At 32.2% G+C, this 25230-nt stretch overlaps 3 protein-coding genes across 3 annotated transcripts; all 3 read left to right on the forward strand.

The window, feature by feature from the left end:
• Positions 1-4503: 4503 nt before the first annotated feature.
• Positions 4504-4973, forward strand: LOC112941089 (14 kDa proline-rich protein DC2.15-like). The gene has a single exon (XM_026029943.2). The coding sequence runs from the start codon at positions 4549-4551 to the stop codon at positions 4876-4878; it is 330 nt and encodes a 109-aa protein (XP_025885728.2). The 5' UTR covers positions 4504-4548; the 3' UTR covers positions 4879-4973.
• A 7787-nt stretch (positions 4974-12760) lies between these two features.
• LOC112941088 (14 kDa proline-rich protein DC2.15-like) lies at positions 12761-13333 on the forward strand. Its single transcript, XM_026029942.2, has one exon. It carries the CDS (start codon positions 12832-12834, stop codon positions 13159-13161), a length of 330 nt encoding a protein of 109 aa, XP_025885727.1. The 5' UTR covers positions 12761-12831; the 3' UTR covers positions 13162-13333.
• Positions 13334-16891: 3558 nt separating this feature from the next.
• On the forward strand, positions 16892-17245 carry LOC112941149 (14 kDa proline-rich protein DC2.15-like). The gene has a single exon (XM_026030308.1). The coding sequence runs from the start codon at positions 16892-16894 to the stop codon at positions 17243-17245; it is 354 nt and encodes a 117-aa protein (XP_025886093.1).
• The last annotated feature ends 7985 nt before the right edge of the window (positions 17246-25230 follow it).

A 25230-nucleotide genomic window follows, 5' to 3' on the forward strand; every position in this document is an offset into this window, starting at 1 on the left:
CGAGGCATAATTCACACATAATATCTTATGGTTATACTTTCGCACAATGATTCATTTGTACCACACTGACATTATATCTTGATCCATGAACTATAAGATCAATAACATCACTTTTCTAGGTGAAATAAAATATATTTGAACAGTGTCAATCATTTATCTGTCTACACTATATTACAAAATTGAATTTAAGAACCTCATAACCATTTGTAGCATTGAGTGGTACTTCATATCAAAGATACCGTCAATGTTCATTTGGATCTATTCCAATACGACATAACTTATCGAGATCTCTTCATTGTTCATCGTCATATACTTGAATCTTTTTCAAGGTTTTAAAAAAGGTTATGTCATAGTGCTCTTCAAAGCACTTACCTCATTATCATGACAATTTTCATAATTTGCTCTTCTCCTTCCTCAAGGAGTTTTATGTTTGGAATCGATTGGTCTATCACGCTTTTGGCATATACCATAGACTTTGTCCTTAAAAGACTATTTAATGGAGCATTTGCATCTTAATTAAGATATTGGGTCATCAAAATACATTTGACAATTATTTGAAATATTTTGCAAATGAATTATCTCTTAAACTTCATGTTTATATTTGTTTTTTACCAGGATATAGATAATTCACTCCACACATAATTTTTAGCTGCTAAACATATCTCCCCTTAATGTTAGGAAATCTAACAGCTAGCCCAACCTAATTTGGAGATTCATATTTGTGCGTGGTGGATCAATAAAATCATACGTGCATACATCAATTTTTTAGATGAAAATAGTTTTGTTCCTGGCCCTGAACCAATTGTGATGGGAGAATCTTGTTGGCTTGATGCATACATGTAAAATAAACTCATCTCATTCCAAATTTTATTTGAAAGATTTACTCTCAAAATCAATGGTCTAGCTATAATTGGAGTCATACAATTTCTGCTAAACCATCTAGCATTATCAACATGATTTTATAGTTTGGAATTGTACTCTTAATTTAATAATTCGAGCAAATAACCTTACAAAATTCAATTTTTAAGTTGAGACAAATGTACATGTGACCATACCATAGATGCATTTATTAAATCATAATAGAAAGCAGTCCACATGGCAGGTGAGCAGACCCATATTCACCTTTTTATATGTTCCAAATAATTTCAAGGGATACAATCTCATTCTTACTTGGTACAATGATCATTTTATCATGAGAACAAACAACACAAAAGAATTCTTGAAGAACTTTTTATTTCTTCAGACATATAATAACATGAATTCTCAATTTCTTTTGCATAACATTTGAATCGAAATGGTCAACCGGTTATGTCAACTGATATTTATTCTAGTAAACTTCTAGTTTACTTTTGCATGTGATTCTATCATCATGCTCATATTTGTATACAACAAACAACGGAAAAAATGATAATCTTATACTTAAATATTCATAACCCACTTTGGTTGTAGTAATTTGAAGATATTAAATCTTCGCATAATTTATAATCTCAATATAATTTTTTTTCAATTCTTCTGAAACATAAAAAGTTATTTTTGAGACTTACTACAACCCCAATATTATGAACAATTTCGTTCACAGGATACTAAAAAATTAGCCCTTTCAAAACTATCAATTAATTTTGTGTACTACCACAAATTTCACAACGTCATTCTTATGGTGACCTTCTCCTTCAAGGAAAAAATTATTATTATTGTCATAGTTAAAATTATCACATGCAAGACTTATTACTTGACAAATTTGTTTGGTCACAGTCACAACCTTTATAGGAAAGAATATTTCTTTCTTTTGTCCTTCAATAGTTCATTATTTAACATACCATGAAATTTGTATAGTACTTAAAGTATATGACTAAATGATTATTTATGTCAAAATTATATCTTTTCAATCTCTCAAATCTCCCGTAAAGGTGAGATGTGACATTTATCCAACAATACATGAACATGTTCTTATTGATAAGAGCATATGTCACATTTTCTTTAAGAAATGGTCCATAACCATTCAAACACGCTCCATAAGTATTTATTAGGAACTCATTGTTATTCTTTCACATATATTAAATTTATGTGACCCATCTCAGCATCACTTTAAGAGGTCAAATGTACTACCACTTTGTATTCTTTCATTTGATGAAGAATTGGCAAAAATTTTCAAATATGGGTTGCACCAACAACAATGTGCCCAATAACTTCTCATTCCACTTTGATGGATAAAAAATACCTTCACATTTGAAGGAGTATCTTAAGAAACAATGTACAATAACTTTATATACCACCTTAATGGAAAAAATTACATTCACATTTGAAGGATCATCTTAAGAACCCATAATATTTTTCCTTTTTATCACCACAATGATAACCATTGACATTTTACCACACTCATATTCATACATTATTTTTCAGAAATATTATGCACTGCTGCGACATTCACATAAAAGAATGAAGAAAATTAATTAGGTAAATTTCATTACTTTCAGTCAAAAGTATAAACTTTCTGTTAGTTCTCATCATATCATCACTATAGTGAATTAGGACTTAAACGCAATATCTTACCCATATAAAGAAGTCTTTAGTCATAACTCAATGGAACTTGAACTCAACTTCTTATTATCATGGTGCACCAAGACTTTAACTCGATGTCTTACTCATTTAGTGCAGTGAAACCTGAATTCACCGTCTTACCCCCAACCATATACATTAAACAAAATATATTACCATAAAAATAAATATCAAATATCATAAATATAATCTGAATTTGACTTGGAATTGAATAAAATTGAAGAAAACTAATTAATTAGAACAACATGTTGGAATCATATAAAAGCCCCAAGTTAAAATAAATTAAAACATTTTAGTAGTCCCTCGAATATTTTTGTGAAGATTATCATAATTTACTAACCATTTTCAAATAACCACAAAACAAACTTTGTTAGTACAAATACTATATTAATAACTCAACAAAAAATATGTTTATATAAAAAAAAATAAGGAGGTACAAAAGTAACCAATAATGATAATCCAATCAATCTGTATGTGCCACATAACCCAATAACATATATTTTAATAAAACAAGATCGTGGAGAACAATCTTTTTACAAAATTAATTTTACTTTTTAGATATACAAGTGATCAAGTTGTTGGACTCGTATAATTTTGAGATGGTAAGAAAGCTAATGATGCATAATCAAAAGTAAAATATAAAATAGATTATATAGTAATTTACCTTGTCTGAGAGAAAAATAAACACAAATATTTTTACCTTCTTTATCTTTACTTTGCTTCAATCCTTCAATAGTAGAACAATCGTGTTGATAACGTGTTGTAAAACAAAGGTAAAATAAGATTAAAAAAATATAGAACATGAAATAAATAGAAATAGGGAGACAAGATGAGAGTGTCTTATTATTCCAACTCATCAGAGTATTGACTAAATCTTCAAGTGTGTACAATATGAACCCTTATGCCTCTATTTATAGTGTAACTGTTGTGCGGAATTTGAGATAATACGAGAAAATATAAACGCGAAAAACAAGACAACAGTTTACGTGATTCACCAATAAATTGGCTACGTCCACGGGAAGAGAGGGAGCAGTTTTATTATGGAGAGGCAAAAACAGAATTACAAAATAGGGTTTCCCATAGCGTCTATATATAGTGCTAAGCTACGCCCTAACAGGCTTGGGCCCAACATACAGAATCAACAGAAAATTAAGGGCCCAATACAACAACATTGTATACCGTCGGGCCGGGGGCGTCTCCGCCCCCCCCCCTCCCGGACCCCCAGGCCAGGGGGCGCGTCGCCCCCCTGGACCCCCCGACTCGCTGACCGGGCAGCGAGACCCCCGTCCTTTCTGTTTGTAGCGGGTCCAATTCAAGGCATTCAACAGTAACATAGAGGCACACAAAAGGTTAGTCATTAACATGACATTAACATTAATATAATGAAAGAGGTTATGAAAGTGAAAGGTCACAAAAATATTTAAATGCATGTATACAAGGAGAATATATTAGTGAAAATAATAGAGAAAAAGAATAGCAACAACTATAAATTTAGTTCGGATGTTAAATTAATTAGGTGTCATGCGAAATCTAGCAAATGAAATCTCTAAACACCATGCAAATTATATGTTAGACATTAAAACGTGGTTAAAAAAATGTATACTTGCACAAAGCTTGGGAATTAAGTTTAGTAAGAACGTGCACAGGTTTAGAAATGCGACGGACAAAATGGATCTTGTCTAGGGGCGAAAGCTAAAGCTTTACATGAAAACGTGGGAAGTAAAAAGGGCTTTGATCATAACTGGAATTTGTAATTAAATATATAAATACTAATTACATGCAATTCTATAATATATGTAGCATGTGCAGGAAACATGTAATTAAGTTACTAACTATAATAAGTATTAGTTAAATTAAATCCGAAATATTTTAAAAGTCATGCACTACCAATAGGAAACATTCAACTTGTATAAATAGCCGTCGTAACTAGCACATGAATTCAATCATCAATTAAACTGCGTAATTAATTAGGCCTAACCTTGGCTTATTGACATGGCTTCCAAAAATCAGGCCTCTATTACCCTTTTCTTATCACTTAATCTCCTCTTCTTTGCTCTTGTAAGTGCAGACTGTTCAACTGATATTTTGAAATTTGGGGCATGTGCTAATATACTAAATGATTTGGTGGGTGTAATTATCGGGACTACTCCAACTTCGTCATGCTGCAGTTTGATTGACGGACTGGTGGACCTAGATGTCGCGGTTTGCTTGTGCACAGCCATAAAAGCAGATGTGCTGGGAATTAATTTGGATATACTAATCTCTCTAAACATCCTTCTCAACGTCTGTGGAAAGAAATATCCTACTGGTTACACTTGTTGATTGAAAAATTATTATCTGCTCCATGGACCTCTTGGCTTTTTGGTTTGGTTTCGGATTTAGAAAAATAAAAACCAAAAAAATATCTCTCTCTCTCTCTATATATATATATAACTTTTTTGAAAATGAAATATAACTTTGTTATATTTCTAATTATTGACCTAACAGATTAACCAAACTGAAAAAAAAAGAAGAGAAAAACCAAACCAAGCCAAATTCATTTTGGTTTGGATTAGGTTATACTTCTTCAAAACAAAAAACCAAAAACCCAAACCAAATAGTATAAAATCGAACCGAAAAACCGAATGCACAACCTAACTCAACTATAGAATGGATCCATTACGAAAACAAGTAATGCCAATGGTTATAGATTTATAGTTAAGGTCTGAAGTAAAAAATAAATCGTTGATGTTGAAGAGTATCCATTTAATAATTTTGAAAAAAAAGATGATCTCATTCACTACAAAAAAAATCTCAAATTGCCAACAGATTTTACTAACAACTTAAGTTGGTTAATATTCTACTAACAAATTACCAACATATTTCTAACCGAATAATATTTTAAACCATAACAACAAAATTCTAACAGATTACCAACATAAATCTTACTAAGTATTTTAGTTGGCAAATACGGCGTGAAAAAATGGTGCCAAATTTAGCAACCTTCTATCAATGGATTACCAACAAAAACATTACTAACACACACCTTTTGTTGGTAATATTACCAACGAAGTATATATCGTTTTGTAATTATGACAAAATATTTATATAATTTATTAACATATTAACAATGAATTACTAACCAAACATTTACCAACGACTAGATTGTGTTGCTAAATTTACCAATCAAATATAAATGTGTTGGTAAATTAGTAACGAAATGTAATTTGTTGGTAAAATTGTCAACCAATATCAAATTAGTTGGAAATATTGCCGATGAAAAAAGATTGTAGTTAGTTAACATCATTAAAATAGTTGGTAATATACCAACCGATCACTAATCCATTGGTAAAATTCACCAACATATTAATTATTAGTTGGTAATATTACATATGAATGTTTAGTTGAATAGCAATTATTACCAACTCTAAGAAAATTTATTGACAAATTATTACTAACTTATATTTTAATAGTTTGTAAATTACCAATTGAGGTTAAATGTTTTGTAAATAAACGTCTAGTGTTGAGGTTTTCATATTTAGTTTGTGTCATTAGGCGTTTTAACTTTAAAATTTTAACCAAAACTTGACTTTGTTCAATATTGATAAACGTGCTAGGATTAGAACTCCGTCAGTGTCATTCACTTTGAAAAGCCATTTTTTATCTAACGGGAATGTTGATTCATGTTTTGAGGTTTTCATTTTTGTTTGTTCTGTTAGGTGTTTTAAATTTTATGTTTAGGCCAAAATTTGACTTTGGTCAATATTTTTATGAAAGTGCTGGATGAGAATTTTGTTAGCGTAATTAATTTCAAAGGTCATTTTTTATCTAGTAGCATGATTGATTTGAGTTTTTTTACTTTCATTTTTACTGTGTGTCGTTAGGTGTTTTAACATATAAGTTTTTGCAAAAATTTAACGTGGGTCATTATTTGACAACGTACCGAAATAAAAACAGTTAGATTGCAAAAGTCGTTTTTGATGTAATAAGATAGACGGTTCGGATTTTGAGGCTTCTGTTTTTAGTTTATGTTGTTAGACATTTTAGCTTTTAAGTTTTGGCCAAAATTTTACTTTAGTCAACATTTTTGATAATCGTGCTCGAATTGAAATTTAGTCACGCAGTTAGCCATATAAGTTAAGTTTTGATCTCATAGGATGGTTGGCTTTGGATTTGAGGCTTATTTTCAGTTTGTGTCATTAATCGTTTTAACTTATAACTTTTGGCTAAAATGTGAATTAGGTCAATTTTTTTGGGAAACATGCTCAAATTTGAATTTCGTCAGCGCGGTTAGCTGTGGCAGGTCATTTTTCCCTTTATAGGATGACTGATTTGATTTTGAAGTTTTCATATTCCGTTTGTACCGTTAGGCGATTTCACTTTTAAGTTTTGGCAAAATTTTGATTTTGCTTACTATTTTTGTAAATGAATTATGTCAATTCGATTAGCTCCAAAAGGTCATTTTTATATCTAACAAGATGCTTGTTTCAGGTTTTGAGATTTTCCTTTCCAGTTTGTGTTGTTAGGCGTTTTAACTTTTGGCCAAAATTTAGACTTGGTCAATATTTTTGGTAAACGTGCTCAAATTAAATTTTTTTGATATAATGATATATAAAGATTAATTTAACTTGCTATCATTGCTTTTGCATTGTTTCATTCAAATATGATTTATAAAATTGATTAATATTTTTGGATTGATATTGGTATTCTTAGAATTTTAAATGCAATAAATTAATAAATATTTTAATATTGAATAATCATTCAGTTAATAATATTTTGAACATATTGTCAATTAGTTACTAAGCTAGCATTGAACTTGAATGATATATTACCAATAAACTAACAATCAATTAGTAAATTTATTAGAAAATTAAATAATCATACTAAGGTATTTAAAATTTATTACAAACAAGGGTTGTGGTGTAGCAGTAAGTACTTCTGCATATTTGATCAAGAGGTCTCTGGTTCGATTTCCGTTGGGTACATAATAGCTTTGTAAGGGAGTGTTTTATCACCCAATGTGGGACTTTGCAGCGTAAAATCAGATTTAGTCGGGCTCCAGTGTGGGCACTGAACACCGGATGGAAAATTAAAAAAAATTAAATAAAGTATTTAAAATTTATTGGCAAATTATCAACACAATTATTTTTTTACTAAAATTACCAACCAATTACCAATGTATAAATCGAAAAATGAAAAAAAATTACTAACTCCTTTTCAATTCGTTAGTAAAGATGCTAACGATATATTAAAAATCAATTGGTTGGTAAATTATCAACGAAAATTTCAATTCCCTATTTTAAAATTTTGTAACAACATCTTTGGATGTTTATAAACTGATTTTCGGTTGGCAAGTTTAACAACAAATTAAAATCAGTTGGTAATATTTACCGAGTAGATTTTTAGCAGCGGACTAATATAAGTTGACATTTGGTTGGTAACTCAATTTGCCAACTGATTTGATCAATTTACCAACGATAATATTTTTTTTCTCTTTTTTACACACTCAACTAGAAGTGTGCACTATTTGGATTAAATTGAAAAACCAAACTGAATCAAACCAAATTCTAATTTGAATTGGTTGTTTGGATTCTTGATTTGGTTTTGGATTTATATTTAATTTTTTTCATTTTTTTATTTGGTTTTGGATTTAGAAAAATAAAAATAGAAAAAATCAATATATATATATATATATATATATATATATATTATATATATATATATACATATACATACATATACATAGATTCATAACGTGGTAATCCTAGCTATAACAATTCTTTTCTAGTGTCTTGCATGCAAAGTGGTAAGTTAGGTATCTCTAATTCCTTGGTCCGACAACTAGAGAATTTCACCCCGCACCTTGGTCCGGCTACGTGTGTCGAATTTACTAAATCTTACTTTTTACCTCATATTAAGCATCATATTCAATGTATGGCTAAGTTACTAATTCGCACTAATTGAAACTAGCCTATTAGATAGTGTCCACTAAATCTATGTAGATAAATCTTTTCCTATTAACTACCCTTTGGTCCGACAAATAGAAATAGGGCAAGTTCTAACGCGTGCACTCGTTAAAAAGACTTCTAAACGAAATAATTATCAATACATGCAAGAATATATTCTAGAATTGCTATTTAGCTAGTTTACTTTGTTATTCACCTATGGTTCCCACAACCCTAATCGTGAATTTAGTTACTCATGCTTAGAAGAACACAATTCATATTTGTTGAATAATAAATGATGAACTTACTTGAACAAGATTGAAGAAAATCTAGAAATTGCACTTGAAATAACAATATTCACTTGAGAATCGATTTCGGAAATTTGAATTAATTCCCAAAATCCAAAAATAAGTCTCCAATAACAAGAGTATGAAAAATAATAAAGAGTCTAACCCCAAAAATAAGGTATTTTACCCTATTTATAATAACAAAGTCCTAAATTAAAAGGAGTTCAAAATAAGGAAAGTTTGTCCCAAAATGCGTCTTCAGTCGACGACTCCACAGACGATCCGTCAATGGAACGAAGAACCGTCGACTGCCTCCATCGGTCCATACTTAGCATCTTCTTCAGCCTTCATTCTTGCATCTTCTCAGATCCAATCGACGGGCCAACAGCATGGTCCGTCGATGCCTTCGTCATTCCATATTTAGTTATTTCTTTAACACCGGGTGCAGGGACTAATCTTTGATCTGATCGACAGTTATCCAATACAGTCCGCCAATCAGTCGATGGACCGTCGATCCTTCCGTAGCCCCACACTTGGTCAGAATTCCCCAAGTTGCTTTCAGATGCTTGGACCTCCAGTCGACGATCACCACTACGGACCGTCGATGGGACAACGGGCCGTCGATGGCTTCATAGGTCACCTCTTCTGCACAATCTTCTGCATTTTCATTTGGACAACTTTCCTGCAAAACACAGATAAAAACACATTAAAATTACTACAAGAAGGACCTAGACACACACTAAACTTAAGGAAAAAGCATTGTAAGTACCGTGAAACCACAATACATCAATATTTCACCTCCCTTTCAAGTTATAAATATTTCCAGTTATAATATTACGTAAATAACCCAATACAATCCCTTAAATTACGATCACAATTATGTTAAGCAAGTTTGCAAATATCACAAAACTTTAACTTCCCAAAATGTGAATAAAACATATTGTAGCAATTAAGCTACGATAAATCGACATGTCACTCTTGCTTAATATTTAGGGGTGTTACATGAATGGAGTCCACATTCTTCCTTGAGGTTACATTCCTTGAGGTTGACACCAGAGCAATATAACAAATTAAATTATTGCGAGACTCAAATGGAACCAAATGGATCAACCATGGATTGAACCAATTGTAAAAATATTGTTCAATTGATATCAATTACTTTTTACTCATTCAATATAATGGAAACTCTCATTTCTGTGTGTTTATATTTGATTTAAGTACTTCTAAGATTGAATGTCTTTTTGGATCAAAGATATATAAGCGACGGACATCGTGTCTTAGTCTGTCGGTTTTCTAGGTTTTAATTTTTTTTAAAACCCAAAAAAGCGACGGACAACTTCAATTAGTCTGTCACTTTTCTGAATTTGTAAAAAATAAAATTTTCAGAAAAACGACAAAAAAAGTTCTTTTGTCCGTTGCTTTTTTGGGATTTTCAAAAATTAAATTTCACAAAAGGCAACAGACTGCGTTACATTATGAAAATTAAAAAATAAAGAAAATTAAAAATAAGCAAGGCAGTCCGTCCTTCTCCTTAATGTCGTAGTCTGTCGCTCCTTAGCAACACTGTCCATCGTTTTTAGAAAAGCGTCGAGCTAAAAAGCGACGGACGTGATTACGTCTCAGTCGCCGTTTCTTTTGGAAAAAAAGCGATGGACGGCGACACTTTTGTCCGTTTCTTTTTGGAATTTTTTAATAGTGATAAAGACCGGAAATTTCAAATTCAAAACGATAGGTCACTAAATTTCACTTAGACTCCTTAGTTGAGCTTTGTTAATTTTAGACAAGGTAGGGTCTTGTTGTTTTATTTTGACACTTTTAACTATCACCCACATATACAATTGTGTGCAATACACTCGTTGATTACGTATCAAAGTGACGAATCAAATAAAGACATGTGGTATATATAAAAAAAAATATATATCTCAAGTAATGACTTTTGAGTAGAAAAAAATGGACACAGATTTGATGAAATGTGGCATTCTAAACTTAAACAATTATTTTTTTCTAAAGAAAAACTCATGTCGCCATATTGCCCCACCCATTCGTCATCTTCACCCCACCCAACCTCGTTTTCTGTCCACCCTCACCCACCCCAACCCCAACTGCTCTCCATCCCCACCAACCACCAGATATTCCTCCACCCCTATCCACCCCAACCCCAACTGCTCTCCATCCCCACCAACCACCAGATATTCCTCCACCCCTATCCACCCCAACCCCAAACCCAAACCAAACCGCTCCTCCACCCCACCAGCCACAAGATCATCCTCTCCTCACCCACCCACTCCAAACCTCGACCCCTTTTTCACCCATATAAAATTTTCATGAAACACTTTTAAAAAAATTTAGTTACTTTGAAAAACTTATTTTACAAAAGTATGATTGTTTCTTCTTAGTTCTAAAAATTAGTTATTAAATAACAATGAACGTTTTTTTTTTTTGCAATTCTCGTTTGTGAAAATGATTCAATACACGCGCAGTAACTGTGTATCACACTCACTATCTCAATTCTCATGTAAGATAGAAGTATCAAAAGGGTATAGCGTGAACCGACATAAGGTGTCTAAAATAAACAAAGCTCAATTAAAGTGTACAAGTAAAAATTGGTAACAACTTTAAGGGGCCAGTAATGAAAATAAAACCAAATTATAAAAATAAAAACACATTAAACAAGGGATAACCCAACCTTAGATTTTGAGGACATGATTTTAGATGGAAGGATATGCAGGACACGTACTTAGATAGAGGTTAGAAGGTATAGTGTTGGTCTTGCTTTGGGTGGTTGTTGTTTGTTATTGTACTACTGATATATTGTTGTTTAGTGTGTTTCAATAATCACACTATTATATTGTTGTTTTGCATCTCTTCGGTACACTTGCACTACTTACATTTTAATTGCTATATAGTTTCTTCACTAATTCCTTCTTTGTACATGAATTTGTTGTCGAGTGTCTTATGGATATAACCTTTCTATCTGCACAAATTAGTGGACTAGTGTATGATCTGCGTATATGTATTTCACATAAGTACTTTTCATAAAATTATTTTTTCAACAACACACCTTTATCTATTTTTCTCTAAAAATCTTGGTCAAATACCTCACTCCTTAATTGTAAAATAAGGACTTTTGAAAGGGGAAATAAATATCGTTCCAATTTGTTTGGCCAACTTTCATATTTAATCCATTCAAAAAAGAATGCCTTCTTCCTCTTTTTTTTCAACAACTCATTAATCTTAATTTTTTACTGACATTTTAAATTCATAAAATTAAATGGCATTTTGATACATTTGACATATTGTTAATTTTTAACTAATAAATTCAAAAGATTTTTTTTCTTACTTTTATAAACTTCGTGTCAAGTAAAAATAAAGCTAAAAGAAATGAAATGAAAACCTCCCAAACCCTTATCAACATTGAAGTTAGATAGTTTGTTTCCATAAGACCCATGATTCAAGTAAAATATTTAAATGCATGTATACAAGGAGAATATATTAGTGAAGATAACAGAGAAAAAGAATAGCAACAACTATAAATATAGTTCGGATGGTAAATTAATTAGGTGTCGTACGGAAGCTAGCAAATCAAACCTTGAAATATCATGCAAATTATATGTTATTAAAACGTGGGTGGATGGCACCATTTTTTTTAATTTAAAAAAAATGTATACTTGCAGAAAGCTTGGGAATTAAGTTTAGTAAGAATGTGCACAGGTCTAGAAATGTGACGGACAAAAGGGATCTTGTCCATGGGCAGAAGCTAAAGCGTTAAAGGAAAACGTGAGTGGATGGCTTGAATTAAAAAAGAATGTATATGTATAACTGGAATTTGTAATTAAATATATAAACACTAATTACATGCAAGTCTTCTATAATAGATGTAGCATGTGCAGGAAATATGTAATTAAGACACCAAGTATTAATTAAATCAAATCCTAAATATTTTAAAAGCCATGCATTACAAATAGGCAATATTCAACTAGTATAAATAGCCATCGTTACTAGCACATGAATTCAATCATCAATTAAACTGCGTGATTAATTAGGCCTAACCTTATCTTGTTGACATGGCTTCCAAAAATCAGGCCTCTATTACCCTTTTCTTATCACTTAATCTCCTCTTCTTTGCTCTTGTAAGTGCAGACTGTTCAACTGATATTTTGAAATTTGGGGCATGTACTAATATACTTAATGATTTGGTGGGTGTAATTATCGGGACTACTCCAACTTCGTCATGCTGCAGTTTGATTGGGGGACTGGTGGACCTAGAGGCCGCGGTTTGCTTGTGCACAGCCATAAAAGCAGATATTCTGGGTATTCATTTGGATATACCAATCTCTCTAAACATCCTTCTCAACGTCTGTGGAAAGAATTATCCTACTGGTTACACTTGTTGATTGAAAAATTATTATCTGCTCCATGGACCTCTTGTTCAGAATAAGTAAGCTTTGCATATATATAAATGCAGCTTCATCACTTCACTTTACTTACTTACTAGTTCTGTCATGTTCATGTATCTTTACCTTTTTGGACATGTCAATTCAATAAATAGAATGTTGTTTTTATTCACTTTATTCTAACCACAAATTCATTTTATACTTTTTCCGTCTAAATTTACATAGAATGTTTTCATTTTTGTAGATTCATTTAATCGCAAACAAAAATTGATTTAAAGATATATGACACTTGGGCGTAACTCAACCCCAAAAGCTAGTTCATAACGAGAGACCATCTTTGATAGACGACTATGTACTTGATTATCACTCTAACTCCATTAACACTATTCACTGGAGAAACTTAAGCTATGAAGAGAAAAGAGAGATTGATACAATGCGTGATGATCTTGATTGTCATTATCGTTATGCATAATTTATATTCTACCGGATAAAATGAAAGTCTATCTCGATGTGTTTAGTACGGTCATGAAACACCAAATTGGTGCAACTTGTAGTGCACCATTCAATTCCTTCACTAAATCAGTCAACCGTACTACCTATGAAACTGCTTTGGCCATGCTGATGTATGTACACAACTTCTGCTAAGCTTCTTGATACTACACTTTGCTTCTTTGATTTCCAAGAAATCAATAAGCTTCCATGTTTAACTAAGAACTCTAAAACTGACTTTCTAGTATTAGGACAAGAGGACCGTCACAAGAAAGTGTTAATGAATTGGAGACTTGACAACTCAACAAAATCCTCAGAATTTGTTTTCTCTTGATATATTTCATGACCCTTACTAGGTAGTTCTAAGAACTGACAAGTGTTTGTACAACATAGGTTATATAAGACCTTGTTAATGTCAAATACAACATTTTCCTGATATTTAGTCTTATCTTCTAGCATATCATCATAATTTTTCTGCATTAATTCTTCAAGATCCTATGTAGTTACATTTGTATTAACTTGTTGATTGAAAAATTATTATCTGCTTGTGAACGATCGATAGACCTCTTGTTCGGGATGAGTAAGCTTTGCATATATATAAATGCCACTTCATCACGTTACTTTACTTACTTACTAGTTCTATCACGTTCATGTATCTTTACCTTTTTGGACATGTCAATTCAATAAATAGAATGTTGTTTTTATTCACTTTATTTGTAACCACAAATTCATTTTATACTTTTTCCGTCTAAATTTACATAGAACGTTTTCATTTTTGTAGATTCATTTAATCGTAAACAAAAATTGATTTAAAGATATATGACACTTGGACCTAACTCAACCCAAAAGCTAGTTAATAACGAGAGATTATCCTTGAAAGACGACTATGTACTTGATTTTCACTCAAACTCCATTAACAATACTCATTGGAGAAACTTAAGCTATGAAGAGAAAAGAGAGATTGATACAATGCGTGATGATTTTGATTTTCATTATCGTTATGCATAAATTATAGTAAACAGAATAATTAAGATTCCAGCACTAAAAGATAACAATTTCGTGATTGAAAAATTATTTTTTTAATATAATAGGTGGGTATTAATGATGATTTAATTTCTACTTAAAAATATAATTATTATTTTAATTATTTTTGTAACTAAATATAAACAATTCATGTTAAATAAAAATGCAGCGATATGATTACTTTTATTTTTTACCGAAAGAGAACTTTATGACCTAATATAATTCTTATAACAAATTTAATGCTATGTACTATTTAAATTTCTGCTTAAAACTGTTTGTTGCTAATTACATGTCAATTCCAATTCCTAAAAGTACACAATGTAAATAAAAAGATCATTTAAAAAATTGTTTGCTAATTACATTTATAATAATTTGGTGAAAACATTTTGATTACATGTTATACCAGTGATATAATATTATTTATTAAAAAAAAATTTTAAATCTACTAAAATGTTCAAGATAGTAAATAAAAATGGTTCGATAAAAAATAGTAACACAATTTCTTACATGTTTCCAATTGACTTCTAAAAAATTAATTTTTTAAGTCACTATCCTATTAAAGTAATACAACTTAATGATAAAAATGAAGTTATTTTAATGAATTTTATTTTTAGTATCACACTTAATTAGAAAAAGAAAATATTACTCAACAATAATACGAGGCGGATAGAAAATGAAAAATAATTATTATGCGGGGCAGATGAAAGTTCTGCGGGTTAAGCTCAACACGCCCAGCCCTATTATCATCCCTCTCTTTGTGGTTACATTGTTCTGGATTCACATGTTGTTGATGCGCAATGTTCTCATTCGAGTTTTTCCTCCTCTGAATGCCCTCATATTCAATTTTCCCATGAGAGGAGAATCCTCATATTCCTAATAAATCCACACACTTTCAGGAATTTAAATTTCTGATCTCAATAGAGAGGTGTATTCTCTCATCATCGCATTAGATGTTACTTTAAGTATGGGTCACATATCTATTTTTGAGTATCTTTTTAAAACTACAGCATTACTATATATGATCTTGGAAGAAGAGCATGAGTTCACTATTATATTGTTGTTTTGAGTATTTTCGGTATACTTTGCGCTACTTACATTTTACGTGCTATATATAATTTCTTCACTAACTTCTTATTTGTAAATGAATTTGTTGCAGAGTGACTCAAGGAAATAACCTTTCTACCTCCACAAATTAATAGACTAGTGTATGATCTGCGTATATGTATTTCACATAAGTGCTTTTCATAAAATTATTTTTTCAATAAAACACATTTTGCTGAAAATCTTGGTCAAACACCTCACTCCTTAATTTTAAAATAAGGACTTTTGAAAGGGAAAATATTATATTATTTCAATTTGTTTGACCTACTTTTCGATTTAATTCGTTTAAAAAAAATGACTTCTTTCTTCTTGTTTTTTTTCAGCAACTCATTAATCTTAATTTTTTACTGACATTTTGATACATTTGACATATTGTTAATTTTTAACTATTTAATTCAAACGATTTTTTTTCTTACTTTTATAAACTTCGTGTCAAGTAAAAATAAAGCTAAAAGAAATGAAACGTAAACCTCCCCAAAACCTTGACAAACTTGAAGTTAGATTGTTTCCATATATAAAACCCTTGACAAGTAAAACATTTAAATGCATGTATACAAGGAGAAATATATTAGTGAAGATAACAGAAAAAAAGAATAGCAGCAACTATAAATTTAGTTCCGATGTTAAATTAGTTAGGTATCATGCGAAAGCTAGCCAATCAAACCTCGAAAAACCATGCAAATTCTATGTTGACATTAAAACGTGGTAAAAAAATGTATACTTGCAGAAAGCTTGGGAATTAAGTTCAGTAAGAATGTGCACAGGTCTAGGAATATGACGGACAAAAGGGATCTTGTCCAGGGGCAGAAGCTAAAGCGTTAAATGAAAACATGAGTGGATGGCTTGAATTAAAAAAGAATGTATATGTATAACTGGAATTTGTAATTAAATATATAAACACTAATTACATGCAAGTCTTCTATAATAGATGTAGCATGTGCAGGAAATATGTAATTAAGACACTAAGTATTAATTAAATCAAATCCTAAATATTTTAAAAGCCATGCACTACCAATAGGCAATATTAAACTAGTATAAATAGCCATCGTTACTAGCACATGAATTCAATCATCAATTAAACTGCGTAATTAATTAGGCCTAACCTTAGCTTATTGACATGGCTTCCAAAAATCAGGCCTCTATTACCCTTTTCTTATCACTTAATCTCCTCTTCTTTGCTCTTGTAAGTGCAAAGTATTCAACTGATAAAAGTGCAAAGTGTTCAACTAATATTTTGAAATTTGGGGCATGTACTAATCTAGTTAATGATTTGTTGGGTGTAATTATCGGGACTACTCCAACTTCGTCATGCTGCAGTTTGATTGGGGGACTGGTGGACCTAGAGGCCGCGGTTTGCTTGTGCACAGCCATAAAAGCAGATATTGTGGGAATTCATTTGGATATACCAATCTATGTAAACATCCTTCTCAACGTCTGTGGAAAAAAATATCCTACTGGTTACACTTGTTGATTGAAAAATTATTATCTGCTCCATGGACCTCTTGTTCAGAATAAGTAAGCTTTGCATATATATAAATGCAGCTTCATCACTTCACTTTACTTACCTACTAGTTCTGTCATGTTCATGTATCTTTACCTTTATGGACATGTAAATTCAATAAATGGAATATTGTTTTTATTCACTTTGTTCGTAAGCACAAATTCATTTTATACTTTTTCCGGCTATATTTACATAGAACGTTTTCATTTCTCTAGATACATTTAATCGCAAACAAAAATTGATTTATAGATATATGACACTTGGGCCTAACTCAACCCCAAAAGCTTGTTCATAACGAGAGATTATCCTTGATAGACGACTCTGTACTTGATTATCACTCAAACTCCATTAACACTACGCACTTGAGAAACTTAAGCTTAGAAGAGAAAAGAGAGATTGATACAATGCGTGATGATCTTGATTGTCATTATCGTTATGCATAATTTATATTCTACCGGATAAAATGAAAGTCTATCTCGATGTGTTTAGTACGGTCATGAAACACCAAATTGGTGCAACTTGTAGTGCACCATTCAATTCCTTCACTAAATCAGTCAACCGTACTACCTATGAAACTGCTTTGGCCATACTGATGTATGTACACAACTTCTGCTAAGCTTCTTGATACTACACTTTGCTTCTTTGATTTCCAAGAAATCAATAAGCTTCCATGTTTAACTAAGAACTCTAAAACTGACTTTCTAGTATTAGGACAAGAGGACCGTCACAAGAAAGTGTTAATGAATTGGAGACTTGACAACTCAACAAAATCCTCAGAATTTGTTTTCTCTTGATATATTTCATGACCCTTACTAGGTAGTTCTAAGAACTGACAAGTGTTTGTACAACATTGGTTATATAAGACCTTGTTAATGTCAAATACAACATTTTCCTGATATTTAGTCTTATCTTCTAGCATATCATCATAATTTTTCTGCATTAATTCTTCAAGATCCTATGTAGTTACATTTGTATTAACTTGTTGATTGAAAAATTATTATCTGCTTGTGAACGATCGATGGACCTCTTGTTCAGGATGAGTAAGCTTTGCATATATATAAATGTCACTTCATCACGTTACTTTACTTACTTACTAGTTCTATCACGTTCATGTATCTTTACCTTTTTGGACATGTCAATTCAATAAATAGAATGTTGTTTTTATTCACTTTATTCGTAACCACAAATTCATTTTATACTTTTTCCGTCTAAATTTACATAGAACGTTTTCATTTTTGTAGATTCATTTAATCGCAAACAAAAATTGATTTAAAGATATATGACACTTGGACCTAACTCAACCCAAAAGTTAGTTCATAACGAGAGATTATCCTTGAAAGACGACTATGTACTTGATTTTCACTCAAACTCCATTAACAATACTCATCGGAGAAACTTAAGCTATGAAGAGAAAAGAGAGATTGATACAATGCGTGATGATCTTGATTGTCATTATCGTTATGCATAATTTATAGTAAACAGAATAATTAAGATTCCAGAACTAAAAGATAACAATTTCGTGATTGAAATTTTTTTTTTAAAATATAATAGCTGGGTATTAATGATTATTTAATTTCTCCTTAAAATAATAATTATTATTTTAATTATTTTTGTTACTAAATATAAACAATTCATATTATATAAAAATGCAGCGATATGATTACTTTTATTTTTACCGAAAGAGATAACTTTGTGACCTAATATAATTCTTATAACAAATTTATTGCTATGTACTATTTAAATTTGTGCTTAAAACTGTTTGTTGTTAATTACATTTCAATTCCAATTCCTAAAAGTACACAATGTAAATAAAAAAATCATTTAAAAAGAGACGACACTTTTGTCCGTCTCTTTTTGGAATTTTTTAGTAGTGATAAAGATCAGAAATTTCAAATTCAAATTGATAGGTCACTAAATTTCACTTAGACTCCTTAGTTGAGCTTTGTTAATTTTAGACAAGGTAGGGTCTCGTTGTTTTATTTTGACACTTTTAACTATCATTCACATATACAAGTGTGTGTAATACACTCGTTGATTACGTGTCAAAGTGACGAATCAAATAAAGACTTGTGGTATATATAAAAAAAATTCAAATAATGACTTTAGTAGATAAAATGGACACAAATTTTATGACACGTGGCATTCCAAACTTAAACAATTATTTTTTCTAAAGAAAAACTCATGTCGCCATATTGCCCCACACATTCGTCTTCTTCACCCCACCCAACCCCGTTTTCTGACTACCCTCACCCACCCCAACCTCAACTGCCCTCCACCCCCACCAACCACCAGATATTCCTCCACCCCTATCCATCCCAAACCCAATCGCTCTTCCACCCCACCAGCCACAAGATTGTCCTCTCCTCACCCACCCACTCCAAACCTCGACTCCTTTTTCACCCATATCAAATTTTCATGAAACACTTTTAAAAGAATTTAATTACTTTGAAAAACTTATTTTACAAAAGTACGATTGTTTCTTCTTAGTTCTAAAAATTTGTTATTAAATAACAATGAACGTTTTTCTTATCTTTTTTTTTTTGCAATTCTCGTTTGTGAAAATAATTCAATACATGAAAAGAAATATGATTATTATTTCGTAATGTTGAAATTGAAACTTTTAGAAAATCTTGTGGGTTGAAACTCACTTTGTTATTTGTGGCATCACCAAATATGTTTTACCATAGAAAAAATTTAAGTTTGGAAAATGGTAGCTAGAAAATGGAAAAAAAGAAGAGAATTTCTTTTTCAAAACAAAGTAGTGAAACAAGGCTTTCACGCGCAGTAACTGTGTATCACACTCACTATCTCCATTCTCATGTAAGATAGAAGTGTCAAAAGAGTATAGCGAGAACCGACATAAGGTGTCTATCATAAACAAAGCTCAATTAAAGTGTACAAGTAAAAATTGGTAACAACTTTAAGGGACCAATAATGGAAATAAAACCAAATTATAGAAATAAAAACACATTAAACAAGAGATAACCCAACCTTAGATTCTGAGGACATGATTTTAGATGGAAGGATATGCAGGACACATACTTAGATAGAGGTTAGAAGGTATAGTGTTGATCTTGCTTTGGATGGTTGTCGTTTGTCATTGTACTAGTAATATACTATTGTTCAGTGTGTTTCAATTATCACACTATTATATTGTTGTTTTGAGTCTTTTCGGTACACTTTGCACTACTTACATTTTAATTGCTATATAGTTTCTTCACTAACTCCTTCTTTGTACATGAATTTGTTGTCGAGTGTCTTATGGAAATAACCTTTCTACCTGCACAAATTAGTTGACTAGTGTATGGTCTGCGTATATGTATTTCACATAAGTGCTTCTCATAAAATTATTTTTTCATTAACACACCTTTTGCTATTTTTCTCTAAAAATCTTGGTCAAATACCTCACTCCTTAATTGTAAAATAAGGACTTTTGAAAGGGGAAATAAATATCGTTCCAATTTGTTTGCCAACTTTCATATTTAATCCATTTAAAAAAGAATGACACTTTCCTTTTTTTTCAGCAACTAATTAATCTTATTTTTTTACTGACATTTTAAATTCTCAAAATTAAATGACATTTTGATACATTTGACAATTTGGTTAATTTTTAACTAATAAATTCAAAAGATATTTTTTTCTTGCTTTTATAATCTTCGTGTCAAGTAAAAATAAAGCTAAGAGAAATGAAATGAAAACCACCCAAAACCTTATCAACCTTGAAGTTAGATAGTTTGTTTCCATAAAACTCATGATTCAAGTAAAATATTTAAATGCATGTATACAACGAGAATATATTAGTGAAGATAATAGAGAAAAAGAATAGCAACAACTATAAATATAGTTCGGATGGTAAATTAATTAGGTGTCATACGGCATGCAAATTATATTCTACCGGATAAAATGAAAGTCTATCTCGATGTGTTTAGTACGGTCATGAAACACCAAATTGGTGCAACTTGTAGTGCACCATTCAATTCCTTCACTAAACCAGTCAACCATACTACCTATGAAACTGCTTTGGTCATGCTGATGTATGTACGCAACTTCTGCTAACCTTCTTGATACTACACTTTGCTTCTTTGATTTCCAAGAAATCAATAAGCTTCAATGTTTAACTAAGAACTCTAAAACTGACTTTCTAGTATTAGGACAAGAGGACCGTCACAAGAAAGTGTTAATGAATTGGAGACTTGATGTTATTTGTAGTTTTGATGATTAGACAAACTTAGGGACCTTGTAAAGGTACCAGTTTCGTACTTGAGTATTGCAGGTTTCTTACTTGAGTATTGCAGGTTTCCTACTTGAGTACTGTAGATGAAACAAACACAGGGACCTAGCTGAGGTACCAGGCTCTCATGATGACGAGCCAGTTGGCTGCCAGTTGGAGACGGTACAGAAAGTAGGTGCACACTTCCCGATGGCGTTAGAAAGTGTGACTTTTCCAGCCAATGGAAAAGATTTTTAGAAAAGTGACTTGCCCATATAAAAGGCACTTTCCTAAACATTTTGTGTTGTTTTTGCAACTTGATAAAAACTTTTCAAGAACTCTTGCAAAGGCTACTACAAAGCAAAGGCAAAATTATTCCAAGAACAAAAGCAATCTCTGGAGCTTTTCTTCTAGTTGGTTAGGAATACATTCTCTTGTTCTTAAACTGTAAACCATTCCTGAATCTATAAAGGAATCGGTGTGTAGTGTCAAAAGTCTTGGTTGTCCAAGTGGGATAGCTTAGTGGTTAGATAGTTTTCTCCTTAGGCTTGTTAATCAAGAGGGACTATTGCTTAACTGTAAGATTTATAACTCTTTCTTACGTTTAGTGTAATCGTGTTTTACTTTTACTTTTGAAGATTAGTGAAAATGATTGAAAATCCTGTGAGACAGGTCGTGGTTTTACTCCCTTAAGCAAGGAGGTTTCCACGTAAAATCATTGTGTTGATTTTACTGCATTTAACTTTCTATTTTATTCATTAGTGTAGTAAGGGACCTGGTCCATTACTTGTTAAGTGAAGGCATATATTCTATCAAGTGGTATCAGAGCGGGCACTATCTATTTGGTTAACACCAAGGAAGTGATATTTGCTCTAGAATGGCAGCTCCACTTAACCTCGAAGAAGGTCAGTCGTCACACAGACCTCCTCGTTTCAATAGACATTTCTAGAGTTGGTGGAAAGTTAGAATGCACGATTACCTCATAGCTGAAGATAGCGAGCAATGGGATATTGTACTGGATGGACCATTTGTTCCGACTATGGAAGAAAAGGATTGAGAGAAAACTATTCTTGTTCCAAAGCCTAGGCAGCAATATGACGAAGCTGACAGGAAAGATTGAAAAAGGCTTCAAAGCTAAAACTCTTCTTGTTTGTGGTATAGGACCTGATGAGTACAACAGAGTGTCAACCTGTGAGTCTGCTAAGGAAATTTGGGACTGCTTGAAGACTGCACATGAAGGAACTGAACAAGTCAAAGAATCTAAGATTGACATGCTTACCTCACGGTATGTGAAATTCAAAATGAAGGAAGGAGAAACAATACATGACATGTTCACCAAGTTGTCTTCCATTACAAATGAGCTGCGAAGTTTGGGTGAACCTATAAGCATGACCAAACAAGTCAGAAAAGTGCTTCGAATTCTTCAAAAGTCTTGGGAGAGCAAAGTTGATGCCATTACAGAAGCCAAGGATTTGAAGGTGCTGACTATGGATGCTTTGATTGGTAATCTGAAAACACATGAGATGAATCGAAACTACGATTTGTCAAAGAAGGAAGCCAAGAAGGACAAGTCATTGATGCTGAAGTATAAATCAGATGAAGATTTAAGTGATGATGATGATATGGCATATCTCATCATTAGATTTCAAAAAATTGTGAGGAAAAACAAAGTTTATAAAAGAGGAACAAACGGTACTCGAAATGCTGGTCAAGGTGATACTTGCTACAAGTGTGGAAAAGCTGGGCACTTCATCAGAGAGTGTCCTTTGCTCAAGTATGAAAACAAGGAACATCACAAACTAAGAAATGACAAAGAGAATAGAAGGGACCTGGTACTCGGCAAGAGAGATCGAAAAGTTGCTGCGGATATGGTTGTCAAAAAGGCTCTTGCTGCATGGGGGGATTCCTCAAGTGATTCAGAAGACCCTGATGAGCCAAAAGATGTGTCCATGGTTGCTGTGCATGAGGAGGAAATTGTCTTCAATGAAATGTTTGCTCTCATGGCTCACACAGAAAATGAAGAAGAGGACAATCAGGTAACTCTTCTAGATATAAAAAATGACTTGGATAAATATTCTCTAAAAAAATTGAGAACTTTGGCAAAACTCATGATTGATTCTGTGATAGAGTTAACATCTGAAAGAGACACCATGAATGCTGAACTTGACAGTTTAGCTGCAAAACAAAGTTAAACTTGAAGAGAAAATGTCAAGAATGATGTCTCTAGAGTCAAATAACTCTGAACTTAAGAACCAGTTGAACTAGATTACTGAAGAAGCTGAAAAACTGAATGGAATGTCAAACTGTTTGCAAGCTGAATTCAAGAAAAATTGAAAAACTCTGAGAAAAACCTTGGTCTGTTGCTTGAAAAGAGTAACAAATTAGAACAGGATATTGTGAAACTTAAGGAAGAACTTGAAAAATCCCTTAAGTGGACCAAATCCTCAAAGTTACTGTCAAAAGCAACAAATCAGAGTAATTTCAAAAAGAAAGGACTAGGAAGTCTGAACATCAGTCCTCCTTATAATCCTCACAGTAAGTATGTGTTTGTGTCTGACAATCTGTTGTGTCTTCACTGTGGTAAGAATGGACATTTGAAAGGTGAGTGTTCTAGCTGGAGAAACTCCTGTGAAAGGCTCTCTAATTATGTTGAAAGGCAAAATTTACCAAAAGAGAGACCTGTTCCTCCAAAGCATGTTTCAACTCACAGATTTTCAAAGAAGAAATCTGTCCCTGCTCCCATGTCTTTTGTTAGAAAGCTACAAAATCTACCCTACTGGACTAAATACAATCTAATCACTCCTTTGTCTGCCTACTGGGAACTCAAGCTGAAATGGGTTCCCAAGCTAAACAAGTGATTCTTGGTGCAGGTGAGTGAGAGGAGCAGCAGTCACTTTTGGTATATGGACAGTGGATGCTTTAAGCATATGACTGGTGATGTAAAGAACTTCCTCTCACTCAAGACACTCCAAGGAGGAGGTGTCTCTTTTGGTGATGGTAAAAAGGGGTACATTTTGGGAGTTGGCAAAGTAGGAAGATCTCTTGAAGATTTGATTGACAATGTTTATCATGTGGATGGGTTGAAGTACAGCATGTTGAGTGTGTCACAAATCCGTGACAATGGAAATGAGGTCAAATTTACTTCTGAGAAATGCACTGTGGTGAGTTTAACTACAAACAAGGTTATTCTCACTACACACAGAAGTAAAAATATGTATGTGGCGAACTTAGAAACGTCTCATGGAGATGACTTAACATGTCTCAGTGCTCAGAATGAGAATGCTGATCTCTGGCATCGTAGGCTGGGGCATGTAAGCTCATCTTTATTGAACAAACTTATTTCTAAGGACCTGGTCCGAGGTCTGCCCAAACTGAAGTTTGCTGAAAATAAAATTTGTGAAGCTTGTGTTAAAGGAAAACAAATCAGATCATCCTTTAAGCCCAAAAATCAAGTAACATCATCAAGAACTCTAGAGCTGCTTCATATGGACTTGTGTGGATCCTTAAAGGTTCAAAGCAGAAATGGCAAGAAGTACATTTTGGTGATTGTTGATGATTACTCAAGATACACTTGGACGAGATTCTTGAGATCAAAGGCAGACACAGCTGAAGAGTTGGTAGTATTCTTCAAAATGATTCAAACCAAATTGAATCAAGTTATTTGCAGCATTCGATCTGATCATGGTACAGAGTTTGAGAACTCAACACCGAATAGATTCTGCATGGAGAATGGTACGAGCCATAA

Source organism: Solanum lycopersicum, chromosome 3 (assembly GCF_036512215.1).
Source record: "Solanum lycopersicum chromosome 3, SLM_r2.1".
In the NCBI taxonomy this organism is placed as follows: Eukaryota; Viridiplantae; Streptophyta; class Magnoliopsida; order Solanales; family Solanaceae; genus Solanum; species Solanum lycopersicum.

What these genes read in the sequence shown, in the direction of transcription:
- LOC112941089 (XM_026029943.2), top strand. Translation starts at nt 4,549, where the DNA reads ATGGCTTCCAAAAATCAGGCCTCTATTACCCTTTTCTTATCACTTAAT.
- LOC112941088 (XM_026029942.2), top strand. Translation starts at nt 12,832, where the DNA reads ATGGCTTCCAAAAATCAGGCCTCTATTACCCTTTTCTTATCACTTAAT.
- LOC112941149 (XM_026030308.1), top strand. Translation starts at nt 16,892, where the DNA reads ATGGCTTCCAAAAATCAGGCCTCTATTACCCTTTTCTTATCACTTAAT.